Source organism: Podarcis liolepis, assembly GCF_965112155.1.
Source record: "Podarcis liolepis genome assembly, chromosome: 2".
NCBI classification, from domain to species: Eukaryota; Metazoa; Chordata; class Lepidosauria; order Squamata; family Lacertidae; genus Podarcis; species Podarcis liolepis.
Genome location: NC_139555.1, coordinates 109,485,032 through 109,501,998, shown reverse-complemented (window position 1 = coordinate 109,501,998; position 16,967 = coordinate 109,485,032). Strand labels below are relative to the sequence as shown.

General features: G+C 45.6%; 2 protein-coding genes and 1 long non-coding RNA gene across 3 annotated transcripts in view; 2 read left to right on the top strand and 1 right to left on the bottom strand.

The window, feature by feature from the left end:
• LOC310701702 (uncharacterized protein) overlaps positions 1 to 16,967 on the top strand; it is a 91,050-nt gene that overhangs the window by 22,073 nt on the left and 52,010 nt on the right. The window lies entirely within an intron of this gene.
• On the top strand, positions 949 to 7,765 carry LOC310701196 (uncharacterized protein; the record flags this gene model as incomplete). Its single annotated transcript, XM_083491689.1, has 2 exons — positions 949 to 1,053; positions 5,278 to 7,765. Exon 2 carries the CDS (start codon positions 5,414 to 5,416, stop codon positions 7,763 to 7,765), a length of 2,352 nt encoding a protein of 783 aa, XP_083347815.1. The 5' UTR covers positions 949 to 1,053; positions 5,278 to 5,413.
• Positions 11,738 to 14,248, bottom strand: LOC310702086. Its single transcript, XR_014523214.1, has 3 exons — positions 13,171 to 14,248; positions 12,355 to 13,118; positions 11,738 to 12,281 (listed from the first exon to the last, which is right to left on the bottom strand). It is a non-coding gene; the product is annotated as an uncharacterized lncRNA (long non-coding RNA).

Below are 16,967 nucleotides of genomic sequence, written 5' to 3'. Positions count from 1 at the left end.
TTTCATATCTTCAATTTTCTTGAGCAGATCTCCATTCCCATCCATTATAGTTCACTGATGCCCAGGATGTCAATATTTATTCTTGCCATCTCATTTTTGACCACATCCAGCTTACCATGGTTCATGGATCTTATATTCCAGGTTCATATATTTTTCTTTGCAGCACTGGACTTCCCTTTCACTTCCAGGCACACCCGCAAGTGAGCGATGTTTCGGCTTTGGCCCAGCTGCTTCATCAGCTCTGAATCTACTTGTACTTGTCCTCCGCTCTTCCTCAGTAGCATATTGGATGCCTTCCGAACTGAGGGGTTCATCTTCCAGTGTCATAACTTTTATACGACCATGGAGTTTTCTCGGCAGGGATACTGGCGTGGCTTGCTGGTTCCTGCTCCAGGTGGATCACGTTTAGTCAAAACTCTCCACTTTGACCTGTCTGTCTTGGGTGGCCCTGCACGGCATAGCTCATAGCGTCTCTTGAGTTATTCAAGCCCCTTTGCCATGACAAGGCAGTGATCCATGAAGGACACGGTCATTAAATATTACTTGGTACAGATCCTGATGTGTCAGATTTTGACTTTTTAATGTATTGATGAAAATGGTTGAGTTCTCCAACAAGGTTCATGTCCACATCTTCAGGATATGTTTGGCTTAAAGCATTAACTTTTTCATGAATCTCTTCTTTTCCAGCATCTAATTTTGTTAAGAATGAAATAATAATAATAATAATAATAATAATAATAATAATAATAATAATATTTATACCCCAACCATCCGGATGGATTTCCCCAGCCACTCTGGGTGGCTTCCAACAAAAAATTAAAAATACATAAAATCGTCAATCATTAAGAATTTCCCTAAACAGGGCTGCCTTCGGTTGTCTTCTAAATGTCAGATAGTTGTTTATTTCCTTGACATCTGATGCAGGGTCTTCCATAGGGCGGGTGCCACCAGTGAGAAGGCCTGGTTCCTTGTAACCTTGCTTCTCGCCAGAAGGCCCTCAGCGCTGGACCTCAGTTTCTGGGCTGAACGATGGGGTTGGAGACGCTCCTTCAGGTATACTAGACAGAGGCCGTTTAGGGCTTTTAAGCTCAGCACCAACATTTTGAATTGTGCTCAGAAACATACTGGGAGCCAACGTGGGTCTTTCAAGACCAGTGTTCTGTGATCTCGGTGGCTGCTCCCAGTCACCAGTCTTTTTTGCAGCATCATTGTATACTGATGCCCTTTGTGCCAGATTTGATTCTAATCCATCCATCGCAGGTATAAATGCTTTGATTCTGAACTTGTTTCCTGGCTCAAGGTTCTCTAAAGCTTCATCTTCATCCTCACCTATATGCCTCCTTATAGATCAGCAGTTCTCAACCTGTGGGTCCTCAGATGTTGTTGGACTACAACTCCCATCATCCCTGAGCTCTGGCCTTGCTAGGTAGGGGTGATGGGAGTTGTAGTTCAACAACATCTGGGGACCCACAGGTTGAGAAAGGCTGTTCTAGATCTTCTTCTGCTTTTCTTGTAATCAACATCAGGCAATTTGTCCTTTGCCTGTTCTTTGAAATGATCAAAAAGATCTCTGGAACCAAGTTCCTCTATTTTATTCGAAATGTTTGTGGCTTGATTACTTGTTTCACCCTTCTCTGTGGTATCAATATGCAGCCAATGCAATGCAGAAATTATTCCGTTGTAACTGCCAAGTTCGGCACTTGTGGCCCTTGAATGAATTTCCCATCTAGTCTTTGACAAAAACTCTGGAACTTCTTTTTTTTTTAAAAAAAAATTTTTTTTATTCAGATTTTATAACAAATTTAAGCATAATCAAAACACCAAATTACCGTATTTTTCAGTGTATAAGACTAGTTTGTTTTTTACAAAAAAAAAAAGTTTTAAAATTGGGGCTCGTCTTATGCACAGGTAGTCCTGAGGGGTGTTTTCTTAATTTGGAGTCCCTCCTTAATTTGGAGTCTTATACATGGGGGCGTCCTATAGACGGAAAAATACGGTACATTTTACATTCCAATTAATCTCCCCACCCCCCATGACTTCCTCCAACTTCCCTTTTTGGGTTATAGCATATTCATTTCTTCTGTTTATAATTTCATACACCTTATATATTGAAAATTAAAATTATACCTTATAACCCTCCCTTCTTCCTAGTGCCATCTTCCCCAGCAAAGCGGGTGCTTTAGGCACAGCCTCCAGCGCGAACCTGGGCCCTGGGCAGGGTTCTGCTCGTTCCCTCGCTCACCCTGGGAGGTATCTGGGCAGCCTGGCCTGCTAAGCCTTACCCTTCGCCCTCCTGTCATTGGGCGGCGGCCAAGGTGGCTGCACCATGTGGGGTGTTGGCTGGGCGCGGGGGGAGGGTGGCAGAAGGTGGTGTTTGGAAGCTCCCGGACTGGCCATTAGTCTCTCCCTGCGCGCCTGGCGGGTGTGGCGGCTTTGGGTGGGCTGCGCGCCTTCGCCAGTATTTGCAGGCCAGCAGCTGCGGATGAGTTGCGCCTCTGTGTGCAACAAAGAGGAGAAGAGAAGTTCTCCTTTAGAAGGCAGAACAGGCAAGAGCTGTCAGTATCACCTCATAACTCTCGTGTGGGGTGAAAGTATGTTAAATGGGAGATAAAGACGGGGCTTGGAAAGTGTGCTGTTGGAAGGGTGGGAAGCGCAGCTGCTTTGTGTAGATGCAGAGGAGGCGGCTGCTTCCGAATTAAGCCTCCTAATTAAGCGGGGTCCCTCCCAGGCGGGGGCTCCCATTCCCGCCCCCGCTGCCCAGGGTAGCTGCTGCTGCCAGGATTTCAGGTGAGTGCAAACCAGTGGTGGAGGAGGAGGGAAGGGGCTTTGCAAGGGGGTGGAGGTCCAGGATGGGAAGCCCCGGGACGGGAAGAGGCGGCCTGCACAAGTTCCAGATTTGGGAAAAGGAAGGAGGAAAGGGAGTTATTTTTTTAATGGGGGCTTTGAAGGTGGAGTATGGGGGTTGCACTGTGGAAAGAGAGAAGCTTCCTCCTGCACGGATCTGGTGCGAAGGGAGTTGCAGGGAAGGAGTTGCAGGGAAAGGGGAGAGGGTTGGGTATTGCTGGCCAGGCTCATATTATTATTATTATTATTAATAATAATAATAATAATAAATACCCTGCCCATTGTCTGGGTTTCCCCAGCCCCTCTGGGCGGCTTCCAACAAAATAAAAAACACCCAAAACAACCAAATATTGAAGTCTTTTGTAGAAATGGCCTTCGATTTTAAAGAAATGTCCTCTTTAAGAAATCACGTCATGTAAATATGTATGTTGTCCTCGAGGTCGAAGCACACACAGAATACCTGGTATGAGCAAGCAGTGCTCCAAAGTGCTTCTCTTGTGAACTTGCCATCTAAGTTGTTTACTAATGGCAAAGGCTCCTGTTTCCCAAAAGGACAGGAGGGGGAGGTCTCTCCCCCACTTTTAATGCACCCACTCCCACCGCATGGAAGGCAGAGGTTTTGTTCTTTCACAATCCCAGTAAACCTTGTGTGTATCTGAAGTGAACCAGGTGCTGCGGCTCCTTCCCCTCTCACTGGGCTGCTGCAAGAAAAGGCAGCGGAGGAGGAGGAAACAGATGGGTTTGAAGGCTCTTTCTGCCCCTCTCTCCTGAGCAGAGGGTGTTTGCAGGGCAGGAGGACAGAGGAGGCAGCAGTGGGTGGATCCACCGCCTCTCCCAGGGGGTCCAGATGCAAGCAGGGGGCTTCCTTCTTCTCCATGTATTCAGAGCAGTCCTTTGCAAATTACTGTCTTTCTCGGTGTATAAGACGAGGTTTTTTTACCCAATTTTTAAAGTTAAAAAACATGGGTCATCTTATACATGGAATATAGCAATTAAATATATAAATAAATGCAGTACTTGCTCTGGCAGTCACAGCTCCTCGCAGTGGCGAGCCCTGGGGCCTCCATAGTCTGCTTGCCTCCCCCCACTCTGCCCGCCCTACAGCTGGGAGGGAGGCTGTAGGCTGTTCGTTTTTGCCGTGCACGTCTTTGTGCTGCTCAACAAACTCTGCAAACTAATGGGGAAGTCCGCCTGCAAAACAAAGCTGCTGATCAAAGATATTTCTCCCCTCTATGCCTTTCCTGCGCCTTTCCCAGGCAGAAACCACCTATCAGCTCCCCGATTGCCACTGGCAGCCGCCAATCACGCTCCCGCTTGCTGCGACAAGGGCAGCTGTCTATTGGCTGCCGCAGCAGCAAGCAGGAGGGCTAATGCCAGCGATCAGGCAGCTGCAACGCAATAGGTTACAGTTGGATCGTTCCACAAAACTGCAACCCTGCCCAGTGGTTCAGGCAGTGGTATTTATATAATTTCAAACAAAGCATTTCGATTTCGAGCAATCATTTACATCAGAGATGTCCAAGCGCTGGACCACAATTGACAGGTAGACCTCTGTGTTGTTTTGGGTCGATTATGAGACCTTTGAAGGCCCCGCCCCCTTTCCGCAAGAACCTCTGCACATGCTCTTGTTTCTGTTTTTGCTCAGCAGTTCCTTGTTTTAATGTTTATTGTTGCCAAAAGAATCTAAATTTTTCCTGCGTCCCCCGCCTCCTTAAAAAAGTCCCTTTAGAGTTTCACGTTCCTCGTATTCATCATTACCTTATTTTATTTATAATACACATGTGCGATAAGCACTGGCAATTTCTGCTGATTTAGTTTTGATTCCCACAGCATTCTGTTACGTTGTGTTCGTGTGCATGTTGGGAACCTGTGTTACATGCAGCCATTTGTACCATGTGGCGACTCATGTTCCAGCTTTCAGCTGTATCTTTGTGATTCTCATATTAGCTGTATTTCTGGCCCAATTGGGGGGCGGCAACTTGCAAAATAATCAGTTGTAAAGCACAGACTACCATAACTTCTGTTTTAGAAGCACACTGAAGGATTTACAGAGATACACATTATTACATTTATTGTGGCCCTTTGGGCAACTGCCACAAGGCCACTACTGCCCATACGATGCCAGCCTTGGGAAGGGAGAAGGGACAGGCAGATGGAAGGAATTGCCAAAGGTGTTTGAAAATGGGTGGAGGCTCTTGGGAAGTGGATGCCCAATAGGGGCTTCTACAGAGGCAGCAGAATCCCTGCAGGGGCTCTGAGACTCCCTTGACTTCTTCCTTCCTCCCAGGAAGCTACAACTTGCCTTGGATTCTGCGCTCCTCAAGAAATTGAACCTGTAAACCTGGTCAGGATGGACGGAGGAAGATGGCTCATTTATTGTCTTTCCTAAAGGTCTAACAGGATTTTCTCTCTCCCCCCCCCACTCCCAAACAGGTGAGGAAGACGATGGTCAGAATTCTACGGAGCCATCTGTGAATTCATTGGGAAGAACAAAGAAACAGTTTAAATGCAAGGAATGTGGAATGTGCTTTAGACCAACAAACACACAGGAGAGAATCCATGTAAATACATGGAGTGGGAAAAGAACTTCAGTGAAAGTAGAGACCTTAGAATACATCAACGAACTCACACAGGGGAGAAACCGTTTAAATGCATTGAATGTGGAAAGAGCTTCAGTCATAGTGGAGCCCTCAGAACACATCAACGAACTCACACGGGGGAGGAACCATTTAAATGCATTGCATGTGGAAAGAGCTTCAGTGAAAGTGGAAACCTTAGAAGACATCAACGAACTCACACGGGGGAGAAACCATTTAAATGCATTGAATGTGGAAAGAGCTTCAGTGATAGTTCAACCCTCAGAACACATCAACGAACTCACACGGGGGAGAAACCATTTCAATGCACTGAATGTGGAAAGAGCTTCAGTTGTAGTGGAAATCTTAGAACACATCAACGAACTCACACAGGGGAGAAACCATTTGAATGCATTGAATGTGGAAAGAGCTTCAGTCGTAGTGGAGACCTTAGAAGACATCAACAAACTCACACGGGGGAGAAACCATTTAATTGTATTGAATGTGGAAAGAGCTTCAGTGATAGTTCAGCCCTCAGAACACATCAACAAACTCACACGGGGGAGAACCCATTTGAATGTATTGAATGTGGAAAGAACTTCAGTTGTAGTGGAAACCTTAGAACACATCAACGAACTCACACAGGGGAGAAACCATTTGAATGCATTGAATGTGGAAAGAGCTTCAGTCGTAGTGGAGACCTTAGAAGACATCAACGAACTCACACGGGGGAGAAACCATTTAATTGTATTGAATGTGGAAAGAGCTTCAGTGATAGTTCAGCCCTCAGAACACATCAACAAACTCACACGGGGGAGAACCCATTTGAATGTATTGAATGTGGAAAGAACTTCAGTTGTAGTGGAGCCCTTAGAACACATCAGCGAACTCACACAGGGGAGAAACCATTTAAATGCATTGAATGTGGAAAGAGCTTCAGTTGTAGTGGAAACCTTAGAACACATAAACGAACTCACACAGGGGAGAAACCATTTGAATGCATTGAATGTGGAAAGAGCTTCAGTCGTAGTGGAGACCTTAGAAGACATCAACGAACTCACACAGGGGAGAAACCATTTAATTGTATTGAATGTGGAAAGAGCTTCAGTGATAGTTCAGCCCTCAGAACACATCAACAAACTCACACGGGGGAGAACCCATTTGAATGTATTGAATGTGGAAAGAACTTCAGTTGTAGTGGAGCCCTTAGAACACATCAGCGAACTCACACAGGGGAGAAACCATTTAAATGCATTGAATGTGGAAAGAGCTTCAGTTGTAGTGGAAACCTTAGAACACATCAGCGAACTCACACAGGGGAGAAACCATTTAAATGCATTGAATGTGGAAAGAGCTTCAGTTGTAGTGGAAACCTTAGAACACATCAACGAACTCACACGGGGGAGAAACCATTTAATTGTATTGAATGTGGAAAGAGCTTCAGTGATAGTTCAGCCCTCAGAAAACATCAACAAACTCACACGCGGGAGAACCCATTTGAATGTATTGAATGTGGAAAGAACTTCAGTCTTAGTGGAAACCTTAGAAGACATCAACGAACTCACACGGGGGAGAAACCATTTAATTGCATTGAATGTGGAAAGAACTTCAGTTGTAGTGGAGCCCTTAGAAAACATCAACGAACTCACACAGGGGAGAAACCATTTGAATGTATTGAATGTGGAAAGAACTTCAGTCATAGTGGAGACCTTAGAATACATCAACGAACTCACACAGGGGAGAAACCATTTGAATGCATTGAATGTGGAAAGAGCTTCAGTCGTAGTGGAGACCTTAGAAGACATCAACAAACTCACACGGGGGAGAAACCATTTAATTGTATTGAATGTGGAAAGAGCTTCAGTGATAGTTCAGCCCTCAGAACACATCAACAAACTCACACGGGGGAGAACCCATTTGAATGTATTGAATGTGGAAAGAACTTCAGTTGTAGTGGAAACCTTAGAACACATCAACGAACTCACACGGGGGAGAAACCGTTTAAATGCGTTGAATGTGGAAAGAACTTCGGTCATAATGGATCCCTTAGAACACATCAACAAACTCATACGGCAGAGAAACCATTTCAATGTATTGAATGTGGAAAGAGTTTCAGTCGTAGTGGAGACCTTAGAAGACATCAACGAACTCATACAGGGCAGAAACCATTTAAATGTATGGAGTGTGGAAAGAGCTTTATTCAAAGTGGAATACTTAGAACACATCAACGAACTCACACAGGGGAGAAACCATTTAATTGTATGGAGTGCGGAGAGAGCTTCAGTCAAAGTGCAGGTCTTAGGAAACATCAGCTAACTCATACAGGGGGGAAACCACAGATGTAGGAAATGTGGAAAGAGCTTTGGAAGGCGTGGAGACCTTTATATTCATGAGCGAATTGACCCAGGTGGAAAGCCATATCAATGTATGCAATGTTCCACTCAAGGTTCACTGTTTACTTCACATCAAGAAACTCATAAAGGTGGATATCAATTTTAAATGCATTGGATCCGTGTGATGTTTTGGTGTTTGTATTTAAATTTGTACACACACACATATATATATTAAAGTAATGAAGGTGACATATACTAAATGTACAAAGTAAGTTGCAAGTTGTTGCTAGATAAACGGGGATATTGTGAATCTGGAATGCTCAAGATCTGTGATGAATCTGTGGAGTTTTGACATTTGCCCTTCAATGCCAAAATGATGGGCTGCCCTTGTCTTGTGGATCAGCATCTGTCGGCTTCAGGGAAATGGGATACCTCAGATGTTGGGAAACAGCGTCCATAAGACTCAGCACATATGGCCAAGAATGATGGGAGTTGTAGTTCCAAAGCTTAAGGGTGGAAAATATCACGTGTTTTACAACTTTTCATTATGAATAATTGTAGGTACAACTTTTGTTGATACAGAGCTCATTTTTAGCTTCTAGGAGCAGCTGGTCATTTCTGCTTTATAAACAAAGCTAAATATATTGACACACTTTACATTAAAACCAAATTTCAGAACAGAGACAAACAAATTTTTTTAATGCCCTTTTTTACTTTATAAACTATTCTCAATCCAAGATTTGTTTTTCATATGTATAAAAATACTTTGTTAGCAAGGGGGTATAATAATAATAATTTAAAAAGCTACAATAAAAGCATTCTCAGCATTAAAAAAGAAATGCTAGTTGATGTTCAAGGCGTTGAGTTACAAATTAAGGCAAGGATCAACCATTTCTTCTGCAAGCTGTTCCGCATCCAGTATTTCCCAGCTTCTGCCTTCTGAACTATGTTCCTCTGCAAACCACTGGTCCAAATCTATACAGTCCTCCTGCTCCTGGGAAGATTCAGAGGGAGGCTCCCACGAATGCGCCTCAGTGCAGCTCTCCTCAGCTGGGTCCCTGGTTAGGTCTTGGTTTAGGGGAGAAAGCATGGGCCTGGCCCTTGGGTGGGTGTGAGCGGAAAAGGGAAGAGAAGTACAGTGGTACCTCGGGTTACATACGCCTCAGGTTACAGACTCTGCTAACCCAGAAATAGTACCTCAGGTTAAGAACTTTACTTCAGGATGAGAACATGCAGCGCAGCAGCAGTGGGAGGCCCATTAGCTAAAGTGGTGTTTCAGGTTAAGAACAGTTTCAGTTTAAGAATGGACCTCTGGAATGAATTAAGTACTTAACCCGAGGTACCACTGTAGAGGGGATGCTTCTTTTTCCTTTCAAGGCTAGTTCTTGTTTCTCCTGAGTGCGCGCCCGTAATTAGCAAGCGTGCTTTTAACTGGAGTGCATCCCTTTGTCTTGGAGTGCAAGATGATTCAGGAGGCCTGTGGCGTTTGCCTCCTAGGATGGGTCATAAGGAAAGGGTTAAAAAGGGTGTGATGTGATTGGCCAGTGAGAATGCAAGGGGGGAGTAAAAGTTAGAGTGGGGGGTTTTGAAAGTCAGTTGAGGTTTGGGAATTGGAGAAGGAAGAGGGAGGAATAGGCAGTGGGTTGGCTGAGTTGTATTGTGAGAGAGTGAGAGGAATTGTTAGGTTGAGTCAGATACATAGTTGGAATAATCAGTTTGGAGTTGTTAGGAACTAAGATTAAGAAACTGACAAGAGAAAAATAAACTGAAACCATACGCTTGTTCCTGTATTTAAAAATAAACTTGATTATTTGTTAATGTTAACAACTGTCTGGACTCCGTGTGTCTCCGAGAGAAGCGGGGTGGGGGCAGCGAAGAAAGCAATCACGGTGGTGGCACAGGGTCAATAGACCGTCAAACGTCTGGGGGCCCTGTGTGTTCGCCACAAGGCCTTAGAGCGAAGCACGTGTATCTCACATGTGCCTTGAGAGCAATGGAGGAGGGACAGTCGGGGTGCTTAAAAGTAAGCTGTTGTTTCATGGGGGAGGGGAGAGTCTTAACGAAGTCGAAAAGGAAGAGCCAACCGCGCCTACAGGATACGTGTGCTTGCTACTCTGATTTGGAAGATGGGCAGTGCAAGTGGCACATGCTTGTGTAAAAGCAGATCTAATGAAGATTAAGTTAATGGCAACCTTTTTTAAAATTAATATTCTTCATCGATTAAAAAAATTGCATGTCTATACAAACATTATGTACAATCTCTTAACAGGTAGAAAAAAAGAAAATAATATAAAATATTTAACTTTACAAAACATAATGTTCTCAATCCATGATTTGCTTTTATAATGTATAAAAATGTTTATTTCCTGGCCCACTTCCCATCACTGTGGGGGGAGCCTGGGGCAAGGGATAAGAATGCAGGGTCGGCCTGACATCCATCAGATCTCTGGCTCCGACAGCGGCCATCCAGGCATTCCTGAAAAACTCCCAATCAGGACATGAAGGCGACAGCCACCCTCTCTTTGTGACCCCACCCTGTCTGAGGAAATCCCGTATACAAATATCCAATTTCCTAGCTGCCAGCCTTTATGTGGCCAAAATGGAACCCTTCTTCCAAGGAAGAGAGGGAGGTACCAGTAACCTTGAGGCAGCTCCACTGGTTACGTATGTCCAATAAATTTTTAGGTGGGGGGAAAAGATAGCCAAAGCCACGCAATGAGAACTGCACATGCTCAGTGGATACAGAAAACTGGCTGTGGGGGTGGGGCGCTGGTGGACAGCAGGAATGGAAAACTGGAGAGGGATGGATAGCAATGGAGTGTGCTGGAAAAGGGAAATGTTTTGGATCAGAAGCACTCAGTGCCTCAGCATTTTCATCCATGTCTTTACTGGACAGGCTGCTCTGGTGCACTGGAGATAGAGAGAGTACCTTTAAAATGTCACCAACTGACTTCCGGGTTGGCGCCATCGCCGAATGGCGGACTCCCTCCGAGCTCCGGAGGGAGCCTGCTCGGCAGGGGCTGGGTCCTACCGCACCGGCGACGCGGGGACCCGTAAAAACCACGGACACGGAGGCCGTAGACATGGAGACTCGGCTGGCACCGTCAGCGCCCTCCCGACTCGTGAAGGAGCGTTTTTAAAGGCTACGGATCGGGTGCCAGGGAGAAGCGTGGTGCTTTGAGTCCTCTGCTATCCCTGCCGAGCGAAGCCGCATGCCATCCGGCGGAGAACGCTGACTTCTTCCATTGAGAATTTGGACTTTTAACAACAACCCGTGAGTAATTTGGAAATCGGGTTCAAAAGGAGAAAAAAAATTTTTTTTTTCGGATTTGAGACGAGCGGGGGGGGGGATCCAAAAAGGAAGTCAGTCCCCCTCCCTATTGTAGACATTCTAAAACAAGGATTGGGAAGCCAAGGCCCAAAAAGAACGGTATTTTTGATAAAACCAAGAATTCTATGATGGGAAATTACAAGAACTGTGCTGGAGGAAGAATTGAAGGAGAAGGAAAACGTACCCCCCCCCCCCGGGAACCGGGGCGATTGAGGAGTGAGCCTGGTGAAAAGAGCCGGAGATTTTGACAGCTGTCAAAGTAGCTGTCAAAGTCGGAATTTTAAAGAGGATTTTATTACGAGGACCTTGCTGGCTAAATTTGTTACAATTTGTTATAATTTGTTAAGACTTGAATACAAAATGGCGAAAACACGGATAACAACCGGACTTTTGGAAACAAAGTTACAACAATCCCCCTAGAGGAGTTTCGGGACATTACAAAGATGGGCGTAAGCCGAAAAAAACTTCGGAATTTTACAGAACTGGTTATTGTTGGGTCTGGAACTTAACAGGTTAAGAAGTTCCCATGATGCCTCAACATTCTGACGTCAGCTTTAGAAGCTGGGAGGAGCTGGGAGGAGTTACGTTCTGTTCTCTCTGTGTGTCTGAGAGAGAGAGACATGTTTGCAATGGCTGCCAGCAGTGACGGCTGAAATGTCGGAATAAAGAACTGGAAATGGACAAACCTGGACTCTGTGTGTGTTTGTCTGAAGCTACGTGACAGTTTCACACCGCTGTGTTATCTCTGCTACGGCGTGACTGGAGCTACTAGCTGAGAAGGAGCAGAGCGTGCGGCAGAGGAAGTGTGCCGGGCATAAATAGCTAATTGAGGATCGCAAATCAATTAGCGGGGGTCACGCCAGATCAATAAATCATTCCACAGGTTATGGACCCTTAATCACCGATTGTAAAACTGTCACAGGAACGCTTTGAAGTTGCGGTTCAGGGCAACGGAGCTGCCGGAATGCGTTTGAAGCTGCGGCAGCAGGTGGTGAGATTTTTTGCCTGTTGCTAAGAGGCAAAGGAGTAGCTGCGGAGCTAAGAGAGCAGCTGGAAAATCGTTTCTCCACGGAGAAGGGAGAGCCAGATAAGCTGAACCTGATTGTAAGCTTGGGCCCCTTGGGAGAACGGGAGAAGATGGCTGAGAGCCAGGACATTCCGTTTGAAATGCTCTCTTTAAGAAGTTGGGCAACCTGGCTGCTGATCTGAAGCCTAGTGTTCTGGGTGCCAGGTTTGCAGAGTCTAAAAGGGCTGCCTGGGGATGTGCTGCGTTTGCTGTGAAGCTTCAGCAGGAGGCCAGAGCCCTGGAGAAAGTATTGAGAAAAGCCTAGAGATGGCTGGTGCCCCTGTTCCTGATGTTTTAGCCTCAAGGAGTGCTAGTGAGCAGATCGGGGGGGCGAAGGATTCCAAAGGCAAGTTTAAAGGCTTGTCCACTGTGCGTGCTGGAGTGGAATGTCAACAAAGCAGGTTCCCAGAAAGCCGCAGTGGGAGCCAGGCCAGAGGGGGCGGAGCTGGCAAGGAGTGTTTTTCCGGAAGGAGGCCAGCTGGGAGGAGCCCAGGGCAGTGTTTTTCCACTGGAGTTCGTCATTGCTACACGTGTAATGCAACGGGACGCTTGCGACGCTGCTGCCCATGGAGAGCGGAGACAGCTGGGCAGGAAGGTCCCAAGGTCAACCAGCTGGGTTCCCATGGGAGTCAGTCTGGGAGAGGAGGCCAGCGTGGGAACACAAGGGAAGGACGTGGCTCAGACGCTGGGGAGGGTTGTTTTCTTATCACTGCTCCTATGGCAACTGTGAAGAACAACTCCAGGCAGGACACGATGACACGCTGGGTGTTGGATGCTGCTGTTGGTCAGCACCTGATAAGCGAGCCTGCTGGCAAAATGCGGAACTGCAGGGCTGTTTCACCTGGAAACTGTGATGTTAGCAGACGGAATGAGAAAGTCGGTTTCTGCTGTGGCTAACATGTTTCTTTCTCCTTTACAGGAGGAGCTAGAGGTCTACGTTGTGCCGGGACTGAATTGTTGTTTGTTATCTGTATCAGCTCTAATGAAGCAGGGATACAAAATTTGCTTTGAAAATGACACCTGTTCCATTTTCAGAGGGGGGAAACAAGTGGCCAACGTGAAAAGGGAGCAAGAACAATCTCTTTGTTCTGGAGTCACCTCTGGAGGGTGGTGGGAATGCTGGAAAAGCACAGGCGCAGTGTGCTAAGGTTCCCAGTCATGTGCAAAAGCTGCACAGGTGCACAAAAGGGTGTAAACTCCGGAAATGTGGGAGGTCCCTAGGGTGCAGGGCATGCAAGGGTGCACAGGTACATGGTTTTCCCGGGTTTGGGAGGGTAGCCAAAGAGCCCTGTGAGCTCTTTGAGGCAGGTGGTCCAAAGGTTCAGGAAATGATCTTCTGTGGATATGATCCTGCAACCAATGGGTGGAAGTTTGCATACCCAGAGGGTGATCAAACCAAGCTGCTGGTCAGTAAGCAGGCTGAGTTCTGGGAACAGGATGGGTGTTCAAGGCTCAGGGATGGTCCTGATTTTCTCTCAGAATGTCTGTCTGTTTCTGAGGAAGAAAGGGAGCCAAAGGCTGATCCTGGTGATGGGGATTAGGTCCAGGATCAGGGTTCAGAACCCGGTGATGGGGACCAGGTCCAAGATCAGGGTTCAGGGCAGGTCTGGGCGTCTCCAAAGGTTGTGAAAGGAGTGTCCAGGTGTGAGGCTTCATCTCCGGTTAGCGTAATGGAGAAAGCTCACAAACAGGGTGTCAAGTCAGAGGGGGAAGAGTCTGACGGAGAAGACACAACTGCTGGCCCAAATGGGTCAGTAGGGTTTCAGGTAACATGTGCGTGGGCGAAATTCGCACAGTGTGATTCTGGGAGTGTTGAAGGGGTTCAACAGGTACCTGGGAAAGATGCCGGGAAGGGGCACAAGGCAAAGGGAAAGGTGTTGAACTCAAAAAGGTATTGTCAGAATTTTCGGCAAGAGGGGGTGTTGGGTCTGGAACTTAACAGGTTAAGAAGTTCCCATGATGCCTCAACATTCTGACGTCAGCTTTAGAAGCTGGGAGGAGCTGGGAGGAGTTACGTTCTGTTCTCTCTGTGTGTCTGAGAGAGAGAGACATGTTTGCAATGGCTGCCAGCAGTGACGGCTGAAATGTCGGAATAAAGAACTGGAAATGGACAAACCTGGACTCTGTGTGTGTTTGTCTGAAGCTACGTGACAGTTTCACACCGCTGTGTTATCTCTGCTACGGCGTGACTGGAGCTACTAGCTGAGAAGGAGCAGAGCGTGCGGCAGAGGAAGTGTGCCGGGCATAAATAGCTAATTGAGGATCGCAAATCAATTAGCGGGGGTCACGCCAGATCAATAAATCATTCCACAGTTATCTCCTGGGAAAGCTGCAAAACTGAAACAGTATTTTGTCTACAGGGTGTTCAGACTAAAAGGAGACAATAGAATTTTCTATTGAAGAAAGGAAGGGACTGAACGCAAGTTTTTGTTCCTGAATAACAACAACCCATGTAGAGTTACTAAACTTCTGAATAAGAACGTCTTAGCAGCGGAACAAGAGGAATCTGGACTACAACCTTGAAAGAACAATGGGGGGAGCTTTATAATTTGACAGTTTTAAAGATTAAAGATTTAAGGAATTAATTTTAAAAATAATTCTAAAAATGGGAAAAACCTGCAAGGAGTTGGGGGATAAAATGGGATTGATGGATTTAAGATTTCCAGGCAGAAAACATAGATTGGTGGACAGGGGGAAATTAAACCGGGGAAGGGGGGGAGAATTAGAATCCAAAGGCTTGTAACTATCTTCTGAATTGGTTTTCTTTTTTCTACTATACTTTTTATTCTTTACATTTCTATTCTGTGTGTTTTTATTATAAAAAAAAGGGGGGAAATTGTGGAATGAAAATGGGGTGGGCCTTGGGGAGAGATCTTTTGTCTTTCTATCAAGGGTATTGATAAGAATTGCATAAATTTAAATTTGAATAATGGGGTAAACAAATTAAGTTTTAAATTAGAAGTGAGAGCTTGTGGAGACAACAATATGAAAGGGGAATATGGTAGGGGTGGGGGAAGGGGGGAGTCCCAGAAAGTGGTTGTTTGAAAATAAGGCTTTGAATGTACTTTCATTTTTACTTTCTGTATTCTGAAAACTTTAATAAATATTATTTAAAAAATAAAAATAAAATGTCACCAACTGCTTAAGGGCATTTTAAAACACAGTGTGGTGTAGTGGTTAAGAGCGGTAGTCTCGTAATCTGGGGAACCGGGTTCAATTCCCCGCTCTTCCACATGCAGCTGCTGGGTGACCTTGGGCAGTCACACTTCTGTGAAGTCTCTCAGCCCCATTCACCTCACAGAGTGTTTGTTGTGGGGGAGGAAGGGAAAGGAGATTGTTAGCCGCTTTGAGACTCCTGAAGGGGAGTGAAAGGCGGGATATCAAATCCAAACTCTTCTTCTTCTAGACACCCATTTCTGTAGCACGTGAACCTTTGTGTCAGTGTCAGGTAAACCGGTATTTTGTTTTTATTGGCAGTGGGAGAGACCAGAATGTCCAGGAGGTGGTTGGTTGCAGGCTATTCTTCAAAGCAATGCCCAGTCTCTGTGGTGTTTGAGAGTGACCCCCCCCAATGGTTGTTTACACATGCGAGGGGTCCATTGCCTGCTGCAGTCAACATGTGTGCGTCTAAACTCCTGGGAGGCAGAGACCCAAATCTGGACCGAGAATGGGGATGGCAGATCTCTAGCTAGGGATAGCCCCAAGCTCCTTCTGCCCGCTGACCAGAAAAGCCATATCCCCCACAAAAAAAGCCCATCCTGAGATTCCTTCTCCTTTCACTCTCCAGTTTTACAAAGGCAAACTCCTATTAGGCAAAGGTGGGTTGCAGAACTTCTAACAACATTTTGCTTTTAAAAAAAAATTGTGGTGGTTCTCTCATTGCGAATAAGTGAGGTTCATAGACCACAGAATGAAACAGTTGGAAGGGACCAAGAGGATGTTCTAGCCGAACCCCCTGCGATGCAGGAATCTTTTTGAAAAGGTGGGGCTCGAACCCACAACCCCGAGAGTCTCATGCTCGACCAACTGAGTTATCCCAGGACTCGGATCAAATTCAGCCGGTAGGATTACAATGAATCGGGAGCAAAGCTTTTGTATGAATATATTACCTCAAGTTATTCTGATGTTTCCAAATGCACTGGTACAAATAAATTTTAAGACTGAACAAGTGGTATTATTATTATTCCCCAGCCAATTTGGGCGGCTTCCAGCAAAATATAAAAACATAATAAGACATCAAACATAAAAAACTTCCTGATTCTGTTTCTTTGACAGAAGCCGACAAATTTAGGACAGATGGTCTATGTCAACTCAATGACAGGGAACCAGGCAGTGGGCCTTCTTGGTAGTGGCACCCGCTCTAGAACGCTCTTCCGTCAGATATCAAGGAAATAAGCATCTATCTGACTTTTATAAGACATCTGAAGGCAGCCCTGTATGGAGAGGCTTTTAATGTCAATTGGTTTTTAAACGTCAATTGGTTTTTAAAAAATATTCTGTTGGGAGCTGCCCTAGTGGCTGGGGAAACCCAGCCAGACGAGCGGGTATAATGTTGTTGCTACAATATTAATATTAATAATAATAAATTTTATTTATATCCTGCCCTCCCCAGCCGAAGCCGGGCTCAGGGCGGCTAACAATAATCAAATAATCAAACAATAAAATAATCACACATTCTAAAAAGATTTCATTATAAAAATTAATTAAAATCAAATTAATGGCAACCGATTAAGCAAGATTCTGTGCAGGTTGCCAAAGGAGGGAGTCAGGCTGCGCCCTGACCAAAGGCCTGGTGGAACAACTCTGTCTTGCAGGCC